The 24851-nt window shown below is 33.6% G+C and overlaps 1 protein-coding gene across 2 annotated transcripts in view; it reads right to left on the bottom strand.

The window, feature by feature from the left end:
• TBCK (TBC1 domain containing kinase) overlaps positions 1-24851 on the bottom strand; it is a 297654-nt gene that overhangs the window by 217008 nt on the left and 55795 nt on the right. For both annotated transcript variants that reach the window (XM_079154680.1, XM_079154681.1), the window contains 7 exons: positions 23472-23613; positions 18240-18300; positions 16897-16958; positions 10189-10250; positions 9141-9289; positions 6878-7016; positions 4980-5079 (listed from right to left, as the gene is read on the bottom strand). In XM_079154680.1, the coding sequence (XP_079010806.1) occupies positions 4980-5079; positions 6878-7016; positions 9141-9289; positions 10189-10250; positions 16897-16958; positions 18240-18300; positions 23472-23613 (715 nt within the window). The remainder of the gene's footprint in view (positions 1-4979; positions 5080-6877; positions 7017-9140; positions 9290-10188; positions 10251-16896; positions 16959-18239; positions 18301-23471; positions 23614-24851) is intronic.

Raw genomic sequence — 24851 nt, 5'->3', positions numbered from 1 at the left:
TTTAGAAATCACTGTTCTTGCCCTGGTAAGAAAAAAAGCTGTACGAACTGAAAACCAAGAACTCTTCTCAGATCTATCAGATCAAGACAGACAGAGTGCTATCCCCCAAACTGGAAGAATAGACAAATATAGTGAATCACAGTTTATCAGGAGAAGACACTGCTGAACCCGGGTAAGAACCATTATTGCAGACTGAGTACAGGCTAACTTGAGACAGAAAACTTACAAAGATCCTCAGGGAAAAATTTGTTTCCATGAGATTTACCACTACCAGCACCCCAGGTTCTCAGGTAGGCCCCTCTAGTCTCCTTATCTTGCCTGAAGAAATGAAAGCTAAGAAGTATTTATGAAGTACTAACCATACTCTAGTAATACAGGTTTACTAAACAATAAAGATCTAATCATAGGATTATAGAACACTTCTCTTCCTCTATATTTCATCACTAGAGCTTCTCTAGGACAGTGTAAGTTATAGCTGAAAGAACTACAAGCCCTTAAAACTGTATTAACAAGAGGTTTTAGGGAAATCCAGAGACAACAGGAGGAAAATAATAAAGAACAATAGAAGAAAGTTTAGCCTTGACACCACAGCAATAGGAAACTATTAATAAACTCCTAGCTACATAAACATGAAACCTTGAACTACAGGTCTATTTACTACTTTTACCTAGTACATCATGTCTGGCCTTCAACAGAAAATTATTAGGCATGTTAAAAGGTAAGAAAGACAGCCTGAAAAGATAAAACAAGCTTCAGAACAGACTGACAAACAGAAGATATTAAAATTATCATACTAGGAATTTAAAATATCTATGTTTAATTTGCTAAGGGCTCTAAATGGGAAAAGTGGGCAACATGTAAGAACAAATGTGTAATACAGGAAAAAGGTGGAAATCCCAATAAAGAAATAAAAGGAAATGCTAGAAAGAAAGGAAAACATCATAAGAGAAATAATCTCTTTGAGAGACATTAGTATACTGGACATGGACAAGTAAGCTTGAAGATAAGTCAATAGGAACGTTGAAAACTGAAATGAAGAGAATAATAAATAAAAAGAACATATTATCCAAGAACTACGTGACAATTGTATAAGAAGAAATAGAAGAAATATTTTATGTAATAGTAACTAAAAAAATTCCAGAAACAGACATAGAATCAAAGATTTGGGAAACTCAGAGAATAAGCAGGACACATAACAAATGTCTACACCTAGGCATATCATATTCAAACTGCAGAAAATCAAAGACAAAAAGAAAATCTTGAAAGCAGTCAGGGGAGGGAAAGCACATTAGATATAGAGGGTGAGGATAAGAAATACCTTGGATTTCTCTTAAGGAATCACAAAGCATGAAGACATGGAAGTAGAATATTCAAGTACTGAAGGGGAAAAATAAAAAAACAGAAACCTAACAACCTAGAATTCTATATGCAAGTGAAATTATCCATCAGAAGTGAAGAAGAAATAGACTTCCTTATAAAGAAAATCAAGCAAATTAATTGCCAGTAGCCCTGCCTTATAGGACATGTTCAGAAAAATGATATAGGTCAGAAACACAAATGCACCTAAAGAAAGGAAGAATTAATGTTTGTTTAAAGAAGGAATATCTAAAGGTTAAAATATAGATCTTTCTTCTTTTATCCTTAATTGGTCTAAAAGATAACAATTTGTTCAAAATAATAATGGCAATAATTTATTAATAGTCTACAGATAAGTTTAATGAATGATAGCAATGATGTAAGGGATGGGAGAAAGGAATTAGCATATACTGTTATAAAATACCAGCACTATCTGCAAGTGTAGTGGAAGTGAACTTATATTACTTGTAAATGTACATTGTAAACTAAGGCAAACACTAAAAAATTTTAAGGTGAAGTATAAGTGATCATTCAAAATCAGAGAAAACACAAAAAGTAATGGTAAAGGAACAGCAGCAGCAACAGGAAAGGGCAATGAACAAAAAATGGCTTGTAGATGGTAGAGATCAATCTAGCAAGCATTGCTTCAAATGTGAATAGTCCAAATTCAACAATTAAAAGACTGAGATTGTCGGTTTGGATACAAAAAAAATTTTACATAATATTAACTAAGAAATTTTCAAAATTAAATAGGCATCAAATCAAAGATTAAGGAAACTCCGAGAACAAGCAGGATATATACCAATAAGTCTACACCTAGGCATATCATATTTGTATGCCTTTTATTCTTTTTCTCTTTTCTCTGGTTTTAATTGATCATTTTACATGATTGATTTTCTCTCCTTTCTTATAATATCACTTATATTTCTCTTAAATTTTTTTAGTGTTTGCCTTACAGTTTACAATATACATTTATAACTAATATAAGTTCTCTCACATCAAACATGAATAAGAAAGAAATGGAGAAAGATATGCTAATAATCATCAATTTGAGCTGGAATCATTATACTAACATTAAACCAAATCCTTGAAAGACACAATTTAGAAAAACTCACAGGAGGAGAAATGGATAAATTTGAATACACTATCTATTAAAGAAACCGAATGGATAATTAATAATTTTCCTTAACAGAAGGCATCTAGACCAGAGGAGCTCATTAGTGAATAAAATCAAATATTTAAATAAAAATTAAAATCATCTTTTTGAGAACAAAAGCAGAGAAAATACTTCCTTACTCTTAGGACAGTATTACCTTAAAAGCAGACAATCATATTACAAAAAAGGAAAACTGCAGGCTAACAATTTTTGTAAGTATGGATGCGAAAATTCTCAATAAAATATTAGCATTTGACTCTAAATAATGTATAAAAATAATTATACACCATAAGACAAGTGAATTTCATTTCAAGTATACAAGGCTAGTTCAATGTGCACAAATCATCCAATGTAAACCATCATATCCACAGGTCAAAGAAAAAAAAATCTTACACAACTTTATCAAAACACGCATGAAAGCATTTGACAAAATCCAGCACTCTCAGCAAACTAAAATTAGAGGGAAACTTCTTCATCCTGATGAAGAATATCTACAGAAACATAAAGCTAATATAAAGATGAAAAGCTAGATTTGTTTTACATGTTTTCAAAGACCCTGCATTTATCACATACAAATTTACCTTAGTAAGAATAAAAAAAAAATTAACTCCAGTTAATGTATATGCTGAATTGTCATAATGTTTTCCTTTCAAATATAAAGAACAAAAGGCAAGATGACTAGATAAATGGCTAAAGTAGACAGACACATCATAAAACAAAATGTTAATTATAGAATCTAGTTTAGGATATAGCAAAACTATTTAAATGTAGGGATACATAAATATTTTCAGCTTTTGGGGCCATGGGATCTCTGATATAACTACTTAACTCTGTCAATGTAGCACAAAGCAGCTCTAAATATTAGGTAAATAATAGATGTGACTTGATTTGACCAAGAGATCACACCAACACCTAATCTACATAGTATGTTGTTTACTGCAAAATCTTTTCAACTCTTCTCTGAAAATTTTCATAATAAAAGTCAGAAAAAATAACGTACATAAATACATTCCTTTTATGATAGCAGCAATAAGAATTCATCTGATAATGAACATATAGACATTAAAAAGAAAATTTAGGATGTAAGGATTTAAATATTGTACCTATGGTATGTTCAGAAAATAGGACCCAATATTTTAAAGATATCAATTTCCTACAAATAAACCTATAAATTCAATGCAATTTCAATCAAAATCCTATACATATTTTAATGAAGCTGTAAGATGATAATAGAAATCAACAGTAGAGCAAGATGTTAAAGAGCTCCTACCCCATTTTGAGGATAATAAATTGAGGATCTTCCCTTAAAACATATCCAGACCTCATGTGAAACTATGGACTGGTACACTGTGGAACTGGCTAAGGTTAAACAAACAGTCCTACAAAGCTGAATAGAAACACCCAGACACATATGCATGCATATACCAAAAAAGGTAGAATTATAGATCAAAACAGGAGAAATTAATCTGTTTAATATATGGTAATGAGACAAGGGATATTTCTTATGAATGAAATATGCTCTTGGAGAACTGTGTGGCAAGTACTTTAGAAATAAATACTAGATGGATTAAAGCACTAAATGTGATAAAAAATTATTTAAATATTTCAGAAAAAATATAGAAAAATATTACAGAAAAGTATTTATAACCTTGAGACAACTTTAAATAGACAAGCACAATATATCAAATAAGATATACTAAATTAGAAATAAAGATATTAATAAAAATTTCAAATTCTTTTTTTTCTATTTTTTCTTTGGTGATTTTTTTTATAATTTATTTACTTTGATTCATTGTAAACAAATGGGGTAAAACTTATTTCTCTGGTTGTACATGAAGTAGAGTCATACCATTTGAGTAATCATACATGTACATAGGATAATGATGTTTGTCTCAATCTGTTATTTTTCCCTTTGTCCCACCCCTCCCACCCCTCTATTCATTAAAATACCATCAAAAAAATTTAAGAAAAGCAACAGATTAGAAGATATATGCATGACATATAGCTAACAAAGACACCATATCTGGGATGTATTTTGAGAAGCCCTCAAATCAATAAGAAATCATTCAGAAATAGCGATAAAAGATATAAACTAGTAACACACAGCTAAAAATGTGAAGAGACTGACAACTGCACTAAAAATTAGAAGATTAGCACTAATATCACTGAAAAATATCGTTTTATAAAATTAGATTAACAAAAAAAATATTTTTTAAATGGAGAAATGGGAACACTTATCCAATGATGGTGAAAAAGATGAACAATCATTTTTGTGAGCAATCACACAATATATATTAAAGCTAAAGTTAAACAGATGCGATTTTCTAGCAATTGCATTCTGAAAAATATTTCTTACAGAAATTCTCACATATTATATGAAATCAGGGAGGGATACAAGTCTTCATGTACATCTTTAAAGGTATTAAAAAAAATAACTGAAGCAAATTTGGCAAACTATGTTTCTTACATTTCTTAGCTGGCATAAAGACAATGTAACAGTAGTATCATCTAACAGCGAGCTTCTATCTCGTCCTTGTCCAAAGCTTTCACCATCTTCAAAGAGAAAACTGAAAGAGATTTAAAAAAAAAATTATAATGAGCATGTAAAATCCAACTTATTGTTTCTTTAAGAAAATAAAATTTTCAGTCATAATCCTTTCATCAAGAAGTAGTAAATTCTAGAAACTATAACTGGTTGATAGATCTCCAAACAAGTCTTATTTTTAGATCTCTTGAGTTGGTATGAACACAGTATTTATATAGAGAGCATTGCAGAGTTGGATGCAGTGGTAATTGCCAGTAATTTCAGCTACTTCGGAGGCTGAGGCAAGATGATCACAGGTTGAGGGTAGTACTGGCAATTTAGCAAACAAAATAATAAGAGCTGAGGAAGTAGCACAGTGGTAACATGTTTCTGGATTCAATCCCTATTATTACCACCTCCGCCCCCTCCCAAAAAAAAAAAAACAAAAACGCATTTTGGGAATACAAAATTATCATTTACAACTGTTTGTTCATGTAGTTTCAACGCTAAACTTACTATCCTGACACTATACAAACATGTTCCTTAGAAGATTTATATAGGTGAAAAATGATAAAGGGAAAAAAACACATTCCCAATTCTCAGGGGAAAGAATACTGGATAACAATTGTATGTGATTTGTTTAAAATTTCAAGGAATTACTATGAAGAATCTGTGCATGCTGGACATGGTGGCTCATGACTATAATACCATGGGTTCAGGAGGCTGAGACAAAAGGATCAAGAGTTCAAGGCCAGTCTCAGCAACTAGCAAGGCCTGGTCTCAAATAAAAAACAAAAAGAAATTGCAGGGGATGTGGCTCAGTGGTTAAGTAGCCTTGGGTTAAATCCCTGGCACCAAAAATATTAAGAATCTATATCTCTTTCAAATCATTTCTTTCTGGTATTTCCATCATCCTTGTTTCTATTTTTTACTTCATTCAATGGATGAGTGGTACAAATGAAATAGAAACATCTAAAAATCAGTTTAAGAGGGAAAAAAGTGGAAACCTAGTGGTCCATCCAAATAATGAATCGAAATAAATAAGCCAAGAAAAACAAAAAAGTGAAGAACAGGCGGTTTCAAAAGTTATCTGCAATAAGCAAACCTGTTCTAGAATCTAAAATTAAAATTTTAAAGCATGGCTAGAAGTTCAAAAAATGTTCACTGTGGGTTCATGCCTGTAATCCCAGTGGCTAGAGAGGCCCAGGCAGGAGGATCACAAATTCAAGACCAACCGCAAAAGCTTATGGAGACTCAGTCTCAAATTAAAAGGGCTGAGTGTAGAGCCCATGTATTCAATCCCCACTATCAGAAGAAAAGAAATTCACATTCATATTTTTCTAAATAAATGGGAATAGTAATATTATAGTAATGACAATTTTGGCCCTTACGAGTAGTTATTTAACTTCCCATCGAATTAATAACTTGGTGTTTTTCAGATTTTTCTTAATTCTAAGCACAGTGAGTGAGGCTATGAGCTTAAGTTCATAAATGCTCAGAAAAAGGATACAGTTCTTCATAATGTACATACTAGTCCAGTTTATTAATTACTTTGAATATAACTGTTCTGACATACACTTTTCATTAATATCAATTATTGCACAATGCCCCATAACACTAACTTTACTTCAAATGGATCACAAAGGAAATTATTTATTAAAAATAATATTTAAACACAATAAAATATTGATGAATCAAATAAGGGGTTGACTTTCAATTTTTTTCATAATGATTTAGTTGGAATGTTTACAAAAGGAAAAAAAAATCAGTCAAACTATTTTCAAGTTATTACCAGATTTTGTTTGTTTTTTCCATTTCCAAGAGAAGTTTTCTTTCCTTACTTGGGAAGTGTGCAGATAGGTGGTTTGGATCGAATGATTTCCTTATTAACAAGCTCTTTCTCCAAGTCACCTCCAGCCAAACACCATAGGTAATAAACTTCTTCAATAGATCTTTCTGCCAGGTAATCTGTGTTTACATCTATTAATGGTGAATAAAAATGAGTCATAAAGCATAATTTGTTTTGTTAAATGTTAACATAGCTTTTTAGAAAAAAAAACCTAAAAAAAACTGAAGAACAGATGTCTGGTTACTGATCTTGTATGCACCTTAGGAGCTTGGAAGTTGTCACTCCACCCAACAAGTAAAAAGCTAAACATATTGAAAAATCAATGATTCCTTTCAGATCTACAAGAGAGGTAATGACAGAGTAAACGACAGGCCCCAAGACGACAGAGACAGACAGGAGAATACAAAGGGTCACAATTTACTGAAGCAGACACTCATGAATAGAAACATCCCAGGAACCAGTGCTGGGGTAGGAAAATGTGAACTGAAGGAAAATCTATAATTGATGAATTGCTGAGTACTCAGTGTTGAAAAATTCTGAAAGTTAAAATCTTCAGGGTAACTCATTCATAGAAGTACCTTTTATTTCTGTAAGTTTTACCTGTATGAGTTCCACTAGTTTCTCACAGTAAATATTGGAAATAAATGCCCTTGTGCTTCTGGCAAGTGGAGGAGAATATGGAACCATTTTGAAGCATGTCAGAGCACTCTTATTAACAAGGCCTGTGATCAGGAGAAACTTAGTCAGACCCTAACTGACATGGGACTTGGGACAAACCCAACTCCAACACGTTTTCCTGTTGTCTGTGGTGGCGCAGCATGGAAGAGGCAAAGTGTTGTATAGTTCTATTTGTAGGTTTATGCCTCTGGACTGCGATCATCATGAGTCCTTCCTGCCTTCAGGTGAAATATGATGACTAGAATGAGATGGAGTTAGGAATTCCTTCTCCCACATAGGGGTATGTCAGATTGGCAGATTCAAATTCATCTTTTATAACAATTTAAATGTTCCTTGCTGAAAATAATATCTTACTAAAAGTGGCTTATGCTAAAGAAATCTCTTTTCGACCTAAAGTTTGTCAAAATTCTAAACCTATTTTATGCACTCAAAACAAGGGGAACTGCTGTTGCAGTACATTTCCTATAAAGAAATTTTTCCTAGGAGAAAGTGTCATGCCAAGCAGACTTCTATAGGGATTCCATTAGTCAACTTTAGTTCACAAACCTACTTCCTAGATCAAAAGGAACTAGGAAAATGAAAATCTGTAATATTTATCACTTATATTAGAGGTACAGAATTGGAATTTTTACCCTCTATATTAGGAAAGAAGTAAAAGCAGATAAAAGCATTTGATATACAACCAACAAAAACTGTTTCGTCCCTCATGTTTCAAGGCAATGGCTGCTTCTTCTAAGAAGTCTTTCTTGATGTTCCAGACAGAATTAGTTTCTCTTTCTGCTATTTCTATTGTTCTGTGTTCATACTGACTTTCCTTTATAATAGTGATTATGTAACTAAATGCTTGCCTGCTGCCTTCACATTTGACATGTTACTTACAGATTCAGTGTGTGGTAAATAGTAGGAACTCAATAAATATTTAGTGAATGTTTAGTAAATATATTCTGCTATGACTTGTATCTTGAAAATTTCTCAGTATAAAAGTAATTTACCATTGTCACTAAAACATACCATTCAGAGAGTTGTAAACTTCAAACAAGAATGAAAACCTATAATCCTAGCTATAAGGCTGAGGTAGGAGGATTTCAAGTGCCTGACAAGCTTAGGCAACTTACCTAGAACCTGTCTCAAAATAAAAACACATAAAAAGAAATGGGGATATGGCTCAGTGGTAGAGTACCTCTGGGTTCAGTCTCTAATACTGCTATATCAATCAATCAATCAATCAGTCAGTCAGTCAATTAATCAATGATAAAAGGGTTAAAAAATGAAAACCTAAAAGCTGATATTCTCTTCAACATGCAAAATATAATGATATGGACTTCTTGTTAAAACATAATTTTTAGAAGTAATTCATAGAAAATTACATGGAACATTAATAACTTCTTTGATTAAAAATTTGGGTCAATTGTATTTTTTAGCACTTTTAGAACCATCTCTTAATTCTCAAATAATTATCCATGAAAATCCTACTAATGTAAAATACATTGCTAATAAATTCAACTCTGAAACTAGAATATGGGGACTTCCTTTAGAAACAAGTCTTATATTACTGTCTATGTTTTATTTATTATTACCTTTACACAACTGACTAATATCCTCAGGCAGAGTTAAATCAGCACATCTCAGAGAAGAAGAAAACAGACTGGCAGGTTTGATAAACGGGGTATATAAAGGTGACACTTCACTGAACACTTTGTCCTTCATTAATTCATCTGGAGTTGGCCTTGAGAAACACAATTTAAAACACAGAGCAAGAGTGAAAGTCATAAGAAATTTCCTAGGAAAATGACCCACATTCAAAGAGATACTCAAGTCTTAAATGTCTCATTAGCACAGAAAATAATAGAGCTCTTTGCAGAGTCTAGAGGTATACCTTAAATAATAATCAAATGCTATAAATCCTTCATTTTAAACTTTTGTTATACTTTCTGTACCTCATGATCTATTTTTTTACTTTTAGCCTGACTCCAATGAACTTGCTTTATTGATATCTTAATTAAATAAATATGTAAAATAATCTTTTGAATTTGCTACTTTTTTAGGTTAATGTTGCATTTTATCCCAAAACTATGCTTTTACTACCATTTCTCTGTCTTGTCAAAGATTGTTTCTATAAAGACAAATTAGAGTACATTATTTTGAAATATCATAAGGAATTTAGGGAAAACTATAAGTCTGTGACATCTTCAAATGACAATGAATTAACCAAATTTCCAAGAAATCATTTTATATTATCAGCAATTGTTAGTTTACCTTGACATTTGTCAAAGCTCATTGCTATATTGCCAATAAAGTATGTTCTCATTTCTCTGATATTATCATTGGGTCTAGTAATATCAACATTTCACAGAGATTTTTTACATGGAGGCTAGGAAATGAACTAGTAACTTCTTTTGGTATATGTCAGTTTTCTGACCATGATCTAATTTTAATCATTTTTTTCTTTTATTAATAAAAAATTAAAGCCTAAATCACTTGGCATTTATGATACTGTCAATCATGTACATGTACTATATATATAAATATCTATGTTTAATTCATTAGTACTAAAACAAATAAGAAAAAAATCAGCTGCTTATATGTTTAGGACAAGCATAATTTCAAAGTCTTAACAATATCAACCTCTTAGAAGGATGGAAAGTGAGGCAGTTCTTTAAAAGATCTGTTACATTTTCAGGAAGTTCCTAGTAAAGAAAGAGAGAAAATAATAATTTTAATGGTCCATTTCAGAAATACATTTTACTCAAACGTTAGTTTCTCTAGAAAGTTTTGATTTTTTTAAAAAGGCTTTATCAGAACTTCATGTAAATTTATATTAATTTGTCACTCTCTGAAAAAGCAAGAACCTGAAGAGAAATACACATAGTGCTAAAATAGCTTGCTGCTGGATCCCAAGTATGCAAAACAATATTTTCATTAACAAATTGCTATGATTTGACTGTGTTCCCTCCCAAAATCAGGTATTGAAATTTAATGGATAAGTTAATGGTATTAAGAGGTGGGACCCGCCCGCAGGTTGCTTCAGACACCAGAACAGGTCAGCCAGGGACTTCCCCAAGCAGCCCGGCTCCCTCTGGTGGGAAGCGCCTTTCTAGGCTAGCTTCTCTGAGCAGACCGCCCAGTGAGAGCCTTTCTACACAGAGTCAGCCACAAGTCCCCAAGCCAACAGAGACCTCCAACCCGCACGCAACTTCTGGGACCAGGGCTGGGCAGTCAGAGACCTCTCCAGGCGGCCTTGCACCCCTCCAGCTGCAGGCTTTTTCCATGGGGCGATCGAAGATGGCGAGCTAGAGGGTGACTGCATCTCCAGTCGCTGCAGAACCCAGGATTCAAGAAGGGGAGGCATTGAGAGACTCGGACTAAAACAGAACCACGGGGTGAGTCTCCCTCACCCAGTGAAGCTCAGCTTGACAGCTGGCCTGGATTCCCAAGGCTTATTAGAGCAGGACAGGGCAGATAGGGTCTCCCCCAGGCAGCCCTGAGCACTCTGGCAGTGGGATCCTCCCACAGGGCCAGATTCTCCAGCTTCGTGGAGCAGGTCCCCCAGTGAGAGCCTTTCTGCACAGAACCAGAGCGCGGCTCCGGCCCGCCCGCAGGTTGCTTCAGAGACCAGGACAAGGCAGCCAGGGACGTCCCCAAGCAGCCCGGCTCCCTCTGGCGGGAAGCGCCTTTCTAGGCTAGCTTCTCGGAACAGACTGCCCAGTGAGAGCCTTTCTACACAGAGCCAGCCAAAAGTCCCCAAGCCAGCGGAGACCTCCGACCTGCAAGCAGCTACTGGGACCAAGGCTGGGCAGCCAGAGACCTCTCCAGGTCTCTATCCCTGGAACCAATAGCGGGCTGGGGCAGCGTTCTTCAGAAGCACTGCATTATCAAGTTACTCCAAGACTTCAGGCTACAGAACTCTGGTAGGTGATACACTGGAAATCTACAGGGACACTGTAAGCCAATAGAGGAAATCTGCAATATCACAGAGTCCCACTGACATCTGACCAATATGAGAAAACAAGGGAAGAAAATGTTCCAAACAAACCTAGATACTATATCAATAAAACCCACTGACAGCACAGCAGAAGAAATGTCAGAAAGGGAGTTCAGAATGTACATAATTAAAACAATCAGGGAAGCAAACAAGGAGATGAAAGAGCAAATGCAGGCATTAAATGATCGCACCAATCAACAGTTAAAAGAGCAAATACGGGAAGCAAAAGAGCATTTCCATAAAGAGTTAGAGATACTGAAAAAAAAACCAAACAGAAATCCTTGAAATGAAGGAAACAATAAACCAAGTGAAAAACTCCATAGAAAGCATAACCAATAGGATAGAACACCTGGAAGACAGAACCTCAGATATTGAAGACAAAATATTTAATCTTTAAAACAAGGTTGACCAAACAAAAAAGATGGTAAGAAATCATGAACAGAATCTACAAGAATTATGGGATATTATGAAGAGGCCAAATTTAAGAATTATTGGGATTGAGGAAGGCACAGAGAAACAAACCAAAGGAATGAACAATCTATTCAACGAAATAATATCAGAAAATTTCCCAAATCTGAAGAATGATGGAAAACCAAGTACAAGAGGGTTATAGGATCCAAATATACAAAATTACAACAGACCCACACTAAGGCACATTATTATAAAAATACCTAACATACAAAATAAAGACAGAATTTTAAAGGCCGTGAGAGAAAAGAATCAAATTACATTCAGGGGGAAACCAATAAGAATATCAGCAGATTTTTCAATCAGACCCTAAAAGCTAGAAGGGCCTGTAACAACATTTACCAAGCCCTGAAAGAAAACGGATGTCAACCAACAATCTTATACCCACCAAAACTTACTTTCAGATTTGACGATAAGATCCTTCCATGATAAACAAAAGCTAAAGAAATTTACAAAAAGAAAGTGGCATTACAGAACATTCTCAGCAAAATATTCCATGAGGAAGAGATGAAAAACAACAATGCAAATCAGCAACGAGAAATCAAATCACGTCAAAAAAGAAAAATGAGTCAAATGAATGGGCATACAAATCATATCACAATAATAACCCTGAATGTTAATGGTCTGAACTCATCAATCAAAAGACATAGACTGGCAGATGGGATTAAAAAGAAAGATCCAACAATATGCTGCCTGCAAGAGACTCATCTCATAGAAAGAGATACCCATAGACTAAAGGTGAAAGGATGGGAAAAAAACATACCATGCACATGGACACAGCAGAAAAGCTGGAGTATCCATCCTCACATCAGATAAAGTGGACTTCAAGCCAAAACTAGTCAGAAGGGATAAAGAAGGACATTACATACTGCTTAAGGGAAGCATAAATCAGCAAGACATAACAATCATAAATATCTATGCCCCGAACATTGGCTCATCCATGTACATCAAACAAATCCTTCTCAATTCCAGAAATCAAATAGACCACAACACAATAAATCTAGGCGATTTTAACACACCTCTCTCAAAGCTGGAGAGATCGTCCAAACAAAAATTGAATAAAGAAACCACAGATCTCAATAACACAATCAACAATTTAGACTTAACCGACTTATATAGAATATACCATCCAACAAAAATGAATACACTTTCTTCTCAGCAGCACATGGATCCTTCTCTAAAATAGACCATGTTTTATGCCACAAAGCTACTGTTTGCAAATACAGGAAGATAGAGATACTACCTTGTACTCTATCAGATCATAATGGATTGAAATTAGAAATAAATGACAGAATAAAAAACAGAAACTTATCCAATACTTGGAGATTAGATAATACACTATTATATGATGAATGGATAACAGAAGACATCAGGAGGGAAATTAAAAAATTCTTAGAAGTAAACGAGAACAAAGACACATCATATCAAAATCTCTGGTACACTATGAAAGCAGTACTTAGAGGAAGATTTATTTCATGGGGCGCATTCAACAAAAGAAGTAGATATCAACAAATAAAGCACTTAACACTACAGCTCAAAGCCCTAGAAAAAGAAGAGCAGACCAACACCAAAAGTAGTAGAAGACAGGAAATAGTTAAAATCAGAGCTGAAATCAACGAAATTGAAACAAAAGAAACAATCCGAAAAATTAACAAAATAAATAGTTCTTTGAAAAAATAAACAAAATTGATAAACCCTTAGTCACAATAACAAAGAGGAGACAGAAAACTCAAATTACTAAAATTCGGAATGAACAAGGAAATATCACAACAGACACAAGTGAAATACAAAACATAATTAGAAGCTATTTTGAAAATCTATACGCCAACAAGACATCAACAAGTTTCTACAGACATATGAATTACCTAAACAGAATCAGGAGGATATACACAATTTAAATAAATCAATTTCAAGCAATGAAATAGAAGAGGTCATCAAAAGCCTACCAACAAAGAAAAGTCCGGGACCAGATGGGTTCTCAGCCGAGTTCTACAAAACCTTTAAAGAAGAGCTCATTCCAATACTTCTCAAAGTATTCCATAAAATAGAAGAGGAGGGAACCCTCCCAAACTCATTCTATGAAGCCAATATCAACACTGATACCTAAACCAGACAGAGACACATCAAGGAAAGAAAATTTCAGACCAATATCCTTAATGAACATCGACGCAAAAATTCTCAACAAAATTTTAGCAAATCGCATACAAAAATATATTAAAAAGATAGTGGGTTTCATCCCAGGGATGCAAGGTTGGTTCAACATCAGGAAATCAATAAATATAATTCACCATATCAATAGACTTAAAGTGAAGAATCACATGATTATTTCAATAGATGCAGAAAAAGCATTTGATAAAATACAGCATCCCTTCATGCTCAAAACACTAGAAAAAATCGGGGTAGTGGGAACATTCCTTAACATTGTAAAGGCCATCTACGCTAAGCCCATGGCCAATATCATTCTAAATGGTGAAACACTGAAAGCATTCCCCCTAAAAACTGGAACAAGGCAGGGATGCCCTCTTTCACCACTTCTATTCAACATCGTTCTTGAGACTCTAGCCAGAGCAATTAGACAAACTAAAGAAATTAAAGGGATATGAATTGGAAAAGAAGAACTCAAACTATCCCTGTTCGCTGATGACATGATTATATATTTAGAGGAACCTGGAAATTCCACCAGAAAACTCTTAGAACTCATAAGTGAATTCAGTAAAGTAGCAGGTTCCAAGATCAATGCTCATAAATCCAATGCATTTTTATACATAAGTGATGAATCTTCAGAAAGAGAAATTAGGAAAACTACCCCATTCACAATAGCATCGACAAAAAAAAAAAAAATACTTGGGAATCAATCTCACAAAAGAGGTGAAAGACCTCTATAATGAGAACTACAGAACACTAAAGAAAGAAATTAAAGAAAACCTTAGAAGATGGAAAGATCTCCCATGTTCATGGATAGGAAGAATTAATATTGTCAAAATGGCCATACTACCAAAAGTGCTATACACATTCAATGCAATTCCAATTAAAATCCCAATGATGTACCTTACAAAAATAGAGCAAACAATTATGAAATTCATCTGGAAGAATAAGAAACCCAGAAGAGCTAAAGCAATCTTCAGTAGAAAGAGCAAAGCAGGGGGTATTACAATACCAGATCTTCAACTCTATTACAAAGCAATAGTAACAAAAACGGCATGGTATTGGTACCAAAATAGACAGGTAGATCAATGGTACAGAATAGAGGACATGGACACAAACCCAAATAAATACAATTTTTTCATACTAGACAAAGGGGCCAAAAATATGCAATGGAGAAAAGATAGTCTCTTCAACAAATGGTGCTGGGAAAACTGGAAAACCATATGCAACAGAATGAAATTAAACCCCTATCTCTCACCCTGCAGAAAACTCAACTCAAAATGGATCAAGGACCTCAGAATCAGACCAGAGACTCTGCATCTTATAGAAGAAAAAGTAGGTCCAAACATTCAACTTGTTGGCTTAGGATCAGACTTTCTTAACAGTACTCCCATAGCACAAGAAATAAAAGCAAGAATCAACAACTGGGATAGATTCAAACTAAAAAGCTTTCTCTCAGCAAAGGAAACTATCAGTAATGTGAAGAGAGAGCCTACAGAGTGGGAGAATATCTTTGCCACTCACACTTCAGATAGAGTGCTATTTTCCAGAATGTATAAAGTACTCAAAAAACTCTACATCAAGAATACAAATAATCCAATCCACAAATGGGCTAAGGAAATGAACAGACACTTCACAGAAGATCTACAAGCAATCAACAGATATATGAAAAAATGTTCAACATCTCTCGTAATAAGAGAAATGCAAATCAAAACAACCCTAAGATTCCATCTCACTCCAATTAGTATGGCGATTATCAAGAACACAAGCAACAATAGGTGTTGGCGAGGATGTGGGGAGAAAGGTACACTCATACATTGCTGGTGGGGTTGCAAATTAGTGCAGCCACTCTGGAAAGCAGTATGGAGATTCCTCAGAAAGCTTGGAATGGAACCACCATTTGACCCAGCTATCCCACTCCTCAGCCTATATCCAAAGGACTTAAAATCAGCATACTACAGAAATACAGCCACCTCAATGTTCATAGCTGCTCAATTCACCATAGCCAGATTGTGGAACCAATCTAGATGCCCTTCAGTTGATGAATGGATAAAGAAACTGTGGCTTATATATACAATGGAATATTACTCTGCCATGAAGAATGATAAAATTATGGCATTTGTAGGCAAATGGATGAAATTGGAGGATATCATGCTAAGTGATATAAGCCAATCTCAAAAAACTAAAGGATGAATGATCTCGCTGATAAGCAGATGAGGACATATAATGGGGGGTAGGAGGGGTTAGCGTTAGCGTTAGGGTTAGGTTTAGGGTTAGGGATAAGGATGCTGGTAAGAATGGAGGAAGGAATGACTGTATAGAGGGAAAAGAGGGATGGGTGGGGTGGGGGGGAAGGGAAAAATAACAGAATGAATGAAACAACATTGCCCTATGTAAATTTATGATTTTTAATAAAAAAAATGGAAAAAAAAAAAGAGGTGGGACCTCTAAGAGATGATTAGGTCACAAGGGCTCCTCCTGGGGATGGGATAAAGGCCCTTATATAATAACTTCACCTAGTATATGCATAACTTGCCCTTCTAGTTTGTGTTGATCCACCACTCCTCCCTTTAAAAGTTGCAGCCCTCACTAGAGAACTAAGTCTCATAGCACCTCATCTTGTGCTTCCTAGCCTCTAAAACAGTGATAAAATACATTTTTGTTCTTCATAAATTATGCAACCTCAGGTATTCTATGAAATCAGTACAAACAAAGTAAAACACAGATTAATGACAAACCTTTATAATGTCCAGACAACCATGTTCTTCAGCCAGAACTGTTACAGTATCATCTACACAATCTATAAAACAGAAAAAACCATATGAGAATAAACTCTGCTTTTAAAATCTGTCAGACTAGCCAGGCATGGTGACACATGCCTATAATTCCAGAGACTCAGGAGGCTGAGGCAAGAGGATCACAAAATCAAGACCAGCCTCAACAATTTAGCAAGACTGTCTCAAAAATTAAAAAAAGAAAAAAAAAAAAAAAAAAGGACTAGGAATCTAGTTCAGTGCTTGAACCCTGAGGCATTGAACTCTAGTACCTAAATAAATAAATTAATCAGAGTAATCAGGAAACAAACTCTTATCAAAATTTTTGAAATCACATAATACAATTTTGACACTTAGAATACTAAAAAACTTGCGAGTTCATTAATTTTCCTTACATGTTTTGATTTTTAAAAAAACCTAAAATACTAAATACTAATTAATCATAGATACAGAAAGATAGCTATTTAAATAGAGATAAAGCAGTTATTTAAGACACGTAAAAACATTCTCTTAAGAAGATTGCTTTTCATGATTTCAAAACTCATTTATTTTTATCATATACAATTTAGAGAACATACACACAATTCTCTGGGGATTTAAAGTATAAGTTTAGTCTGTAAACCTCATTTAGCAATCTCCAAGATTTCTTCATAGCTATATTATCAATCTTTCTAATTAAATGTGGTAAATCTGACAAAATTTCATGCAATTTTATTTATACTTCATTAAGATCTATTAACGCTTTTCTATAACTCTTCTTACTTGTAAATTCTTAACTTGGATACCAATCTATTGCTCTTTTACATAAAATATTTTATAAATATTTTCTCCCCTATGTTAACATCCATGTTTAATCTATTCAATTCAAAAGTACATTATACAAATTTTTGTTAATATGAATTTCAAATACATAAAACATATGCACATTATAAGGAATACTAAACATTTTTCCTGAGTTGTTATTGATACATTAGTCAAACAGAAAGTCCAAAAATTAAAATATATTGTCCAAAGTTAAACTACTACAGAGAAATACAGTTTTATATTCACATGGCTTGCTTTTATAAATTAGCTTATTTGGCTATATCATGAAGCTAGATTATTTCCATTCATGATAAAATTCCTTAATGAGCTCTACTCAGAAGGCATTTCTTAAGCTCTCCTGTTACTACTTAGCACTGATCATTAAAAATTCAGAGAAGTGAAACATTTTATTGTTTCAAAGAACACATCTTCAATGTGCATGATTAATAAGTTACTAAAGATTTTATATATAGTGGAAAGATAATCAATTGCATACCACTTACCCAAAGTAAGCAAAAATTTTAGTCTTTCAGAAATATCCAAGCTCTGAAATAATTTTCTTCCCTAAATAAAATGAGCAAAGAAATTCTTGTTATTTATGTCATTTCTTCCAGAGAGGTCTTTATCATAACTGAAACTGGTTTTATCAGGTATTTTCATTTATCTCCACAGGTTTTACAGGACTTTAGTCATCTCCACTACAGGAAAATTACTGGCAAAATGACACTTTAAAAGGTGTGTTGCTTAATATTTAATAAACATGTTATGCGTCTAGGGATCAGTACATTCTAGTTTGATCTTAAGCACTGTTGACTTTTGAGTCCCACATGTACCTGGCTATCTAGAGGCATTCTATGTCAAGAAGTATTAAGAGACTAAGATGCCCCTGGAGAAAGATGTATAAAGCCGTTCATTTACTAAGTTATTCTTATGTATCATGATTCAGGTAGTTCATTGTCTGAGAAACATCCCATAATAATCCTTCTTTCCATACTTCAGTCAGTTGCTCTTGATATTCCCGTAATATCTGATACATTTTTAAAAGATGCACACATTTTAATTGTTTCCTTATTAGTTTGCCTCTGAATTTTCCTTGTAATGGCATCATGAGTCATATAGCTCCAAAAATTATGTGTCGAATAACAATTGTGTACCTACTTCAACTCTTCCATTACCAAATAGCTATATAACTTGGGCACATTACTTCACCACCTTAAGCTTGCCTTTTTTCATTGGTAGCATTGGAATACTAATTGTACATACCCTATAGATAGTAGCAAATATTTCATTAATGTTATTATATTTTACTTATTAGAAATTTAACTTATATGATCCTTTAAATAGATTCACAAATAGAAGACAAGACGATAACTTAGTCTTTCTGTAGGGAAATAGACTCTGCATTTTTTTAATAAAGAGAAAAAATGTTCTTGTACATTTGAGATCAGAACTATAGGTGAAGATATCATTGAAAATAGAATGAAAGAGTTTGATGAGGCAAAAGATTTAAGCATATATTTAGTCTGCCATTCTTAAGCTGGTTGCCCAAACTTTGCCATGAAGTCCTGTAGTAGAATTAATATGAAATCACACAGTTCTCAGTATTTACCTTCAAAGTATATTGGTTTTAATCTAAGTATGAGCTTTCAAATAATGTGTCTTACTTATCCCTTGTTACTGTTGTCAAAATGCTAAACACACAATAAATACTCATTGATATTTGTTGAATTCAATGACTCATATAAAGCACACACAGATCACTAGTGAAGACTTTATATATCTGGGATGATAGCAAAAAGGAAAAGTTGTATACTTGATCTTTATATTATGGACACTTCACATTCATATTCCAAAAAGTTTTTCATTTCAGCTGTGATTTTAAACAAAAATAATATTTACTATCATCTTCATACCAATAAAAAGTTGGATGGTTAGACAAAAACATAAAACTTGGTATTTTCCCTTAGAAAGTGTAATACTAATATGTAAGTCATCATGTTATGAATATATCAATATCATTACTTTAAAAAGCTAACACTTATGAATGGTTTTCTGTGCCATACTAATAGATACTAATATTATGTATAGAAGTGGAATACAAGTCTTGAGAAGTAAGGCTATAAACCTACTATAGTTTGGATATTCCAAGATCCCAAAAATCCATTATGTTAAAGATTTGGCATTTTTGGGAGGTGATAAACTTTAAAAGATGAAGACTACTGGAAAGTCTCAGTTTGTTGGAGGCATGGAAAAAATAGTGAGACCCTAGTGCTTCTGCTTTGTCTTCCTCTCATTTTTGCTTCCTGGTCATGAGGGAGGTTTGCTTCACCATGCATTTTCACAATGACATGCTGTCTTACCACAGGCCCAGCAACAGGGCCATTCAACTGTGGACTCAAACCTCTCAAACTATGAGCCAAAATAAACCTTTTCTCTTCACAAACTGATTATCTTCGGTATTTGTTACAGTAACAGAAAGTTGACTAACATGTTACCCAAAGTCACACAATTGTACTTTGCAACAGCAGACTCCAAACACAGTTCGGACTCCAAAAATTACCTCTGAACTTTTATACAATACATTTGCTATTGAATTAGTTCGATTGTTTTGTTTTGTTGTTTTGTTTTTGTTGTACTAATGATTGAGCCCAAGGCACTTTACCATTGAGTTGCATCCCAGTCCTTTTTATATTTTTTTAATTTGAGAGAGGGTATCACTAAATAGTTGAAGCTAGCCTTGAATATGTGATACCTCCCCTGCCTCTGCCCCGTCCACTTCTGGAGTTACTGGAATTACAGGTATACTCCAAAACACCTGGATTAACTTTTTTTATTAAACACACAAAATGAAAAGAAAATAACATCAACCAAATTCTTAGAGATGGAAAAGTTAAATGAATTAGTTAATTTTCAAAATATCTGGAAAATCCCTCAGTCGACAGAAACAAATGAACAAATAGGATTTCTGCCCCAAAGTGCTATAGAAGAAGGAGGAGAGGAAAGAAGACAGAATACCTAACACTGGCAGATAGTTTGAGGATGGACTGGTACACTATTTAGTTGTTCAATGCATTCTCATATTTTTTCAATATTTAGATATTCTGCTGAAGATGGCATTTCCTAACCTGTCTTCTACCTACATGTAGTCAAATGAATATAAACTTTCACGAGTGAAAAGTATATAGGATTTTAATTTGAAACTTTTAGATCATATTCTTAAAGACAGTAATACTAAACTCACTCTTCCTCTTCCCTTTTAGAAATAAAAGATGATTAAAAAAAAAAAAAACAAAATAAAATCAAATGTGGAAACCAGATATTGAAAATGGTGAAACCATCATCCTTACCTGCCAGGCTTCTATATGATATGGTGAGCACAGCCTACCTGCTCTGGATTCGAGGGAGAAAAACATCTATATTCTTTAAACTATTGTATTTTTAATTCTTTTGTTTTTAATAATAGCTTAAGTCTTTAATAAATACAGAACGTGTCTGGGGAAGGTTTCCTAAAAATACAACATATGAATTGAATATATAGGATAGATAAGAGAACAGGGGGGAAAGAACACCAGAGAGTTAGTTTTCCTAGTTTCTCTTTCAGAGGACTCATCACTTATGAATAGAAATATATTAGATTTATGAGGGTTTTTTTATATCTGCTACTTTGCTTAATTCATTATGAGTTCTAGAAGTTTTCTGGTGGAATTTTTTAGCTCCTCTAAATATAGAATCATGTCATCAGCAAATAGTGATAGTTTGAGTTCTCCTATTCATATCTCTTTAATTTCTGTTGTCTGTCTACTTGCTCTGGTTAGAGGTTCAAGGATGATGTTGAATAGAAGTGGTGAAAGAGGGCATCACTGCCTTGTTCCAGTTTTTAGAGGAAATGCTTTCAGTTTTTCTCCATTTAAAATGTTGTTGGCCTTGGGCTTAGTGTATATAGCCTTTACAATGTTGAGGTATGTTCCTACTATTCCTAATTTTTCTAGTGTTTTAAGGATGAAGGGGTGCTATATTTTATCAAAATATTTTTCTGCATCTATTGAAAAATCATGTGATTTTTAACTTTAAGTCTGTTGATGTGGTGAATTATATTTTTGATTTCTGGATGTTGAACCAACCTTGCATCCCAGGGATGAAACCCACTTGATTGTGGTGCACTATCTTTTTAATATGTTTTTGTATGCAATTTGCTAATGGTAAAAACATATATTGGAGAAAAGATAGCCTCTTCAACAAATGATGCTGGGAAAACTGGAAATCCATATGCAGCAGAATGAAACTAAATCCCTATCTCTCACCCTGCACAAAACTCAACTCAAAATAGATCAAGGACCTAGGAATTAGATCAGAGACCCTGCACCTAATAGAAGAAAAAGTAGGCCCAAATCTTCATCATGTTGGCTTAGGACTAGACTTCCTTAATCTGACTCCTAGAGCATAAGAAATAAAAGCAGAAGTCAAAAAATGGGATAGATTCCAACTAAAAGGATTTTTTCTCAGCAAAGGAAACAATTAACAATGTGAAGAGAGAACCTTGAGAGTGGGAGAAAATCTTTGCCCCAAACACTTGAGATAGAGCACTGATCTCCAGAATTTATAAAGAACTCTAAAAACTTTACACCAAGAATAGAAATAACCCAATTAATAAATGGGCTAAGGAAGTGAGCAGACCCTTCACAGAAGAAGATCTATAAGCAATCAACAGATATACAAAAAAATGTTCAATACCTCTAGTAATAAGAGGAATATTTGCACATCAAAACTACCCTAAGATTTCGTCTCACCCCAATTAGAATGGCAATTATCAAGAATACAAGCAACAATAGGTGTTAGTGAGAATGTGGGGAAAAAGTACACTCATAAATTGCTGGTGAGTTTGTAAATTGGTGCAGCCACTCTGGAAAGCAGTATGGAGATTCCTTAGAAAACTTGGAATTGAACCACCATTTGACCCAGATATCCCACTCCTTGGTTTCTACCCAATGGACTTAAAATCAGCATACCACAGTGAGGCAGCCACATCAATGTTTACAGCAGCTCAATTCTCAATAGCTAGATTGCAGAACCAACTTAGAGGACCTTCAATAGATGAATGGATAAAGAAACTGTGGTATATATACACAGTGGAATATTATTCAGTCACAAAGAAGAATAAAATTATGGCATTTGCAGGTAAATGGATGGAGTTGGAGAATATCATGCTAAGTGAGATAAGCCAATCCCAAAAAATCAAAGGCCAAATGTTTCTCTGATAAGTGGATGAAGATACATATGGGTTGGGGAGGCAAGAATGGAGAAAGGTTGGATTGTGTAGAGAAAAATGATTGGGGGGAGAGGATGGAGGGAAGTAAAGATAACAGAATGAGACAAACATTATTACCCTACATATATGTATAATTACACAAACTGTGACTCTACTTTGTGTACAACCAGAGAAATGAAAGTTGTACCCATTTGTGTACAACAGAAAAGTAAACATTTGCAAAGATACCAAAGTAATATTTATGATCAGCAAAATTAGTATTGACACAAATTTAGGTTTACATTTAGTAAAAATGAAATATTTTCTAGATACAAAGATATGTAAATTAACAAGATTTTAAAAATCAAATTGAGAATTAAGTTTTTTAATTTAATCCATTTGTACAGCAAAACATTATCAAAAAACTTTCCTCCCAAAAAAGATTATTATAATAAACACATAATTTAGTTTAAAGTTTCTTTATACATACCACACAAAGCTCAAATAAAATGATCCCAAGAGACCATACATCTGATTTGGGGCCAGAAGGCAATGGTTTTTCACTTGGCACATGATCAGTGGTTTTGCAAATTCCTTGTGCAATTACTTCAGGTGCCAAGTATGATGGATACCTAAAATGTTATATTAAAATTATGAATAATTACAATAAAATATAATGGAGAAAAAAGCAGTAGTACATTTTTCTATCAGTGTCGTGAGACCTAGGTAAAAGCCCCAGGCAATTAACAATTGTAGCTAAGAAGAATTCTAAATCTGAAATACAATGTCTATGAATCAATTGTACATGTGAGTCTCCAGTGGTTTTAAAACCATCATGTGTCTCTGCAGCATTGGTAGCTTTCCTTTTTTTAACACACTGCTTTCTTTCAATCCTCTAGGTATCTTCTCTTAATAGGGAATCATCATTTTAACCTTTTAACTTTGAAATCAGTGTGTATTATTTTGAGTAGTAGGAATATCAAAGCTATAAAAATACATAAATTGAAAAGGAATCTAAATTGAAAAGGAAGGCTGTCTCTGTACCTTCCACCCCATATGGCAGAATACCATACCACTTTTCCCTTAAAATGTATTTGAGATCATTCTTTTAAAATAACTATAGAGTTCCCTCATTCTTTTTGAAAACTGCTGATAATGTCATTGCATTGATACACAGTTTGACTAATAAATTTCTTCTGCTACAACAATGCTCAAATGAATATATTATAAATATATTCTACTTATCAGATATAGGTATAGATGGCAGTTAAATTTCTAGAAGTATCACTACCAATTCATAACTTATACCACATGATGATATTGGCCTTTGGAGAGGTTTTATCAATTTACATTCTCACAAATAATATACAGGGTTCCTATTTCTTAACACTACTTACATAATAAATTTTTAAAATATGTTTTAGTAAATAATGAACAAAAATAAAATACTATTAATATGAACAAGGTATAAAGAATAAAGCTTTAATGAACAACCATGTACCTAGAAGTAGTTTAAGTGAAGAAAAAATTATCACTAAATTCCCTCTCTGGTTCTCCTGGATTGTATTTCCAGCCCTATCCCTGAAAAGAAAGAGACATCTGGAATTTCTTTATAGTTTTACCACATGGTTATATCTCTAAAACATATTGTTTAGTTGAGCACATTTCTGAATGCTATAGTATTAGAATTAGGCTGAATGTGTTCTTTTACTTGTCAATTAACCTTATTCAAGAGAGTTGTCCCTGTATTGCTGCATGTAGCCATATATCATTAATTTTTACTTCTATTTTATTAATAAATCATTATCCATTTAAACATCAATGACATTTAAGATGTTTCCTATATTTTATATTATAAACAATTCACACT

Source organism: Sciurus vulgaris (genome assembly GCF_902686455.1).
Source record: "Sciurus vulgaris genome assembly, chromosome: 9".
NCBI classification, from domain to species: domain Eukaryota; kingdom Metazoa; phylum Chordata; class Mammalia; order Rodentia; family Sciuridae; genus Sciurus; species Sciurus vulgaris.
This window is presented reverse-complemented; position numbering and strand designations above follow the sequence as displayed.